At 37.4% G+C, this 2500-nt stretch overlaps 1 protein-coding gene across 9 annotated transcripts in view; it reads left to right on the top strand.

Annotated features, from left to right (window-relative positions):
• The window catches only part of LOC125045140 (dynamin-1-like protein), a 44370-nt gene that overhangs the window by 8241 nt on the left and 33629 nt on the right, over positions 1–2500 (top strand). For 2 of the 9 annotated variants that reach the window (XM_047642264.1, XM_047642266.1), the window contains exon 2: positions 2299–2500. This exon is cut by the window's right edge and continues 3 nt beyond it. The exons of the other annotated variants lie outside the window; for them this stretch is intronic. In XM_047642264.1, coding sequence (XP_047498220.1) covers positions 2402–2500 — 99 coding nt within the window. In that variant the 5' untranslated portion in view covers positions 2299–2401. The remainder of the gene's footprint in view (positions 1–2298) is intronic. 9 annotated transcript variants of the gene reach the window in all.

The following is a 2500-nucleotide window of genomic DNA, read 5'->3' as shown; positions in this document are numbered from 1 at the left end:
AAAAAATAAATAAGTAAATCATTAAAAAAACATATATATAAGTATCTATATTTGTGTGTGTGTGTGTTTATATGTATATATATATGTATATATATTTATATATATTCATCTATATATCTATTACTAACATAAATATCATATACATCATTCATATAAATCATATATATGTGTCCGTTTGTATGTATGTATATATATACGTATATATATTATCTATTACTAACATAAATATTATATATATTTTTAATATATATCATATATGTGTCCGTTTGTATGCATATATATACATATACATACATACATATATATATATATATATATATATATATATATATATATTCACCTATTTATTCATTACATATATATGTACAGTATGTATGCAACCTAGCGCTTCGAGGCACTGTAGAGCGTCGTCGTTAAGTTAGATGTAGGGCTACTTGTCACCTTCCATGCTGCTGCTGGAGGGGCTATAAAGTGTGGTGGGCGCCAGTCTAGCTTTTGCCCTGTGAGTTCAGGAGTGAGGCAGGACGGTGTTCTTGCACCGACACTTTTAAACACATGCGTGGACTTGAGACTGGAAAGAGTTACTATGTCACTGTGGCCAATATCGTTCACCGATCTTGAGTTTGCTGGCGATGTAGCTATCCTTTTACAAAACGATTACTCAAAGAGTCAGGATTGAACGGAGGGCCGTCTCATATATATCTCAATCTAACACAGCTCAAAAAATGCAGGTGCATATTTACTCGCCTGGCTCCTGCACGCCCGTTATCGCCAGGAGGGAGGAGGGAAAGGGCGATGACAACCGTTTCAAAACACAAACAAACAAACACACACACACACACACACACACACACACACACACACACACACACACATATATATATATATATATATATATATATATATATATATATATATACGGGGAGAGAGAGAGAGAGAGAGAGAGAGAGAGAGAGAGAGAGAGAGAGAGAGAGAGAGAGAGAGAGAGAGAGAGAGAGAGAGAGAGAGTGTGAGTGAGTGAGAGTACACTAAAACCATAAATGCACACCTTAAACTTTCCTAATATACCACTGCATAATCTATTTCCTGGTGAAAGTAATCGATTAGTTATCGATTAAAAAAAGGAGTATCACTAATAAAACCATTCTGTAGGTTTTAGATGCAGTTTGAATTGAAGTGAAGCCCTTGGGTTTAGAGATCTCCTGTACCAAGATTCAAAATATTTGGCGCCTGCTAGAACATATTCAGTCGGTACTTACTTGCTTCGAGGATACTGAAGTTACACAGAGTTTTACATGCCCTGGTATTGCCGAGCTATTAGACCAGGAAGTCAGTAGACGCATTGGCCTGGCAGCAGGTGTCATGAACTCTCGACAAGTGTTGGAAAGGCCGGTACTTTTGCAGAAGGTGCCGGCATCTAAGCTACATCTTAAAGACCCTAATAGTACCAGTTGTATTCTGTGGGAGTGAAATCTGGACACAATCAGTGCCTCAGTCTCGTCTTGATGCCTTTTGTAACAGGTGACCTGTACTTGATGGCAGGCCCATATGCCTAACCAGCTGTAACGCCGTGAGACCTGTTACTCCGAAACCTCTAATTGGGTCCTCCTGAGACAACCCTAGGTGGAGGCCTTGGTCAGATTGATCAAATCTGCCATGAGAAGCTAGAGATGGGCCGAACACCTGCCAGTTCTTTTATACTATAATTATTGTTTGTGACAATGAGAACAACGTAAGACATTATTAGGAGTTATAATTTTTAATGTGAAATTGTTTCAGACTAGTTTCGCTTTTAGTCGCTAGAACATCATGGGTATATGAACATAGATGAGAAAAATAAATACATTTTTTCCCTACATTTCGTAAAGGATTAATAATGAAGAGAAATAAATATTTGAACACTAGATTCATACTATTCGTGGTTAAGTTACACCAAATGGTAGGTGCATTCTATATAGATATATTCCCGTTTATTTTAAATTACTTTCAAATGATGTAACAGGTCACAAACAGAAGACACATTGTTAAACTGTAACAAACGTTTCCTGCATTTGATAAGCTGATAAGACATGCAATTATTGGAAATCTGACGCAAAAGTGATAGCTACAGGATTTCATCATGAATGTTGCATTCGCAAACCCTCTTTTGAGATACACCACACCTCTTTGCCAATCTTTCCCCGATTTATGCCAAAAAACACAAAAACACGCAAAAATTAGAATAAATATGATATATAAGGCTTTCAGATACGTAAGTTAAAGTATAATAATTTCAAAAGAGGAAACTTCTTCCCACAGCGAATTCCCTCGGGTCGCGCCGCTAACAGCTGATCCTCCGCGCAGGAACAACATTCACGGCTCAACATTTAACTTATTAACTCGATTTATTCAACCGGGAACAATGGAAGCCCTCATTCCAATTATAAATAAGCTCCAAGATGTGTTTAATACGGTTGGTGCCGATGCCATACAGCTCCCTCAGATTGTAGTGGTTGGATCA

Source organism: Penaeus chinensis, chromosome 36 (assembly GCF_019202785.1).
Source record: "Penaeus chinensis breed Huanghai No. 1 chromosome 36, ASM1920278v2, whole genome shotgun sequence".
Lineage (NCBI taxonomy): Eukaryota > Metazoa > Arthropoda > Malacostraca > Decapoda > Penaeidae > Penaeus > Penaeus chinensis.
Note: the sequence above shows the minus strand (reverse complement) of the source record. Positions and strands in the feature narration are given on the sequence as shown.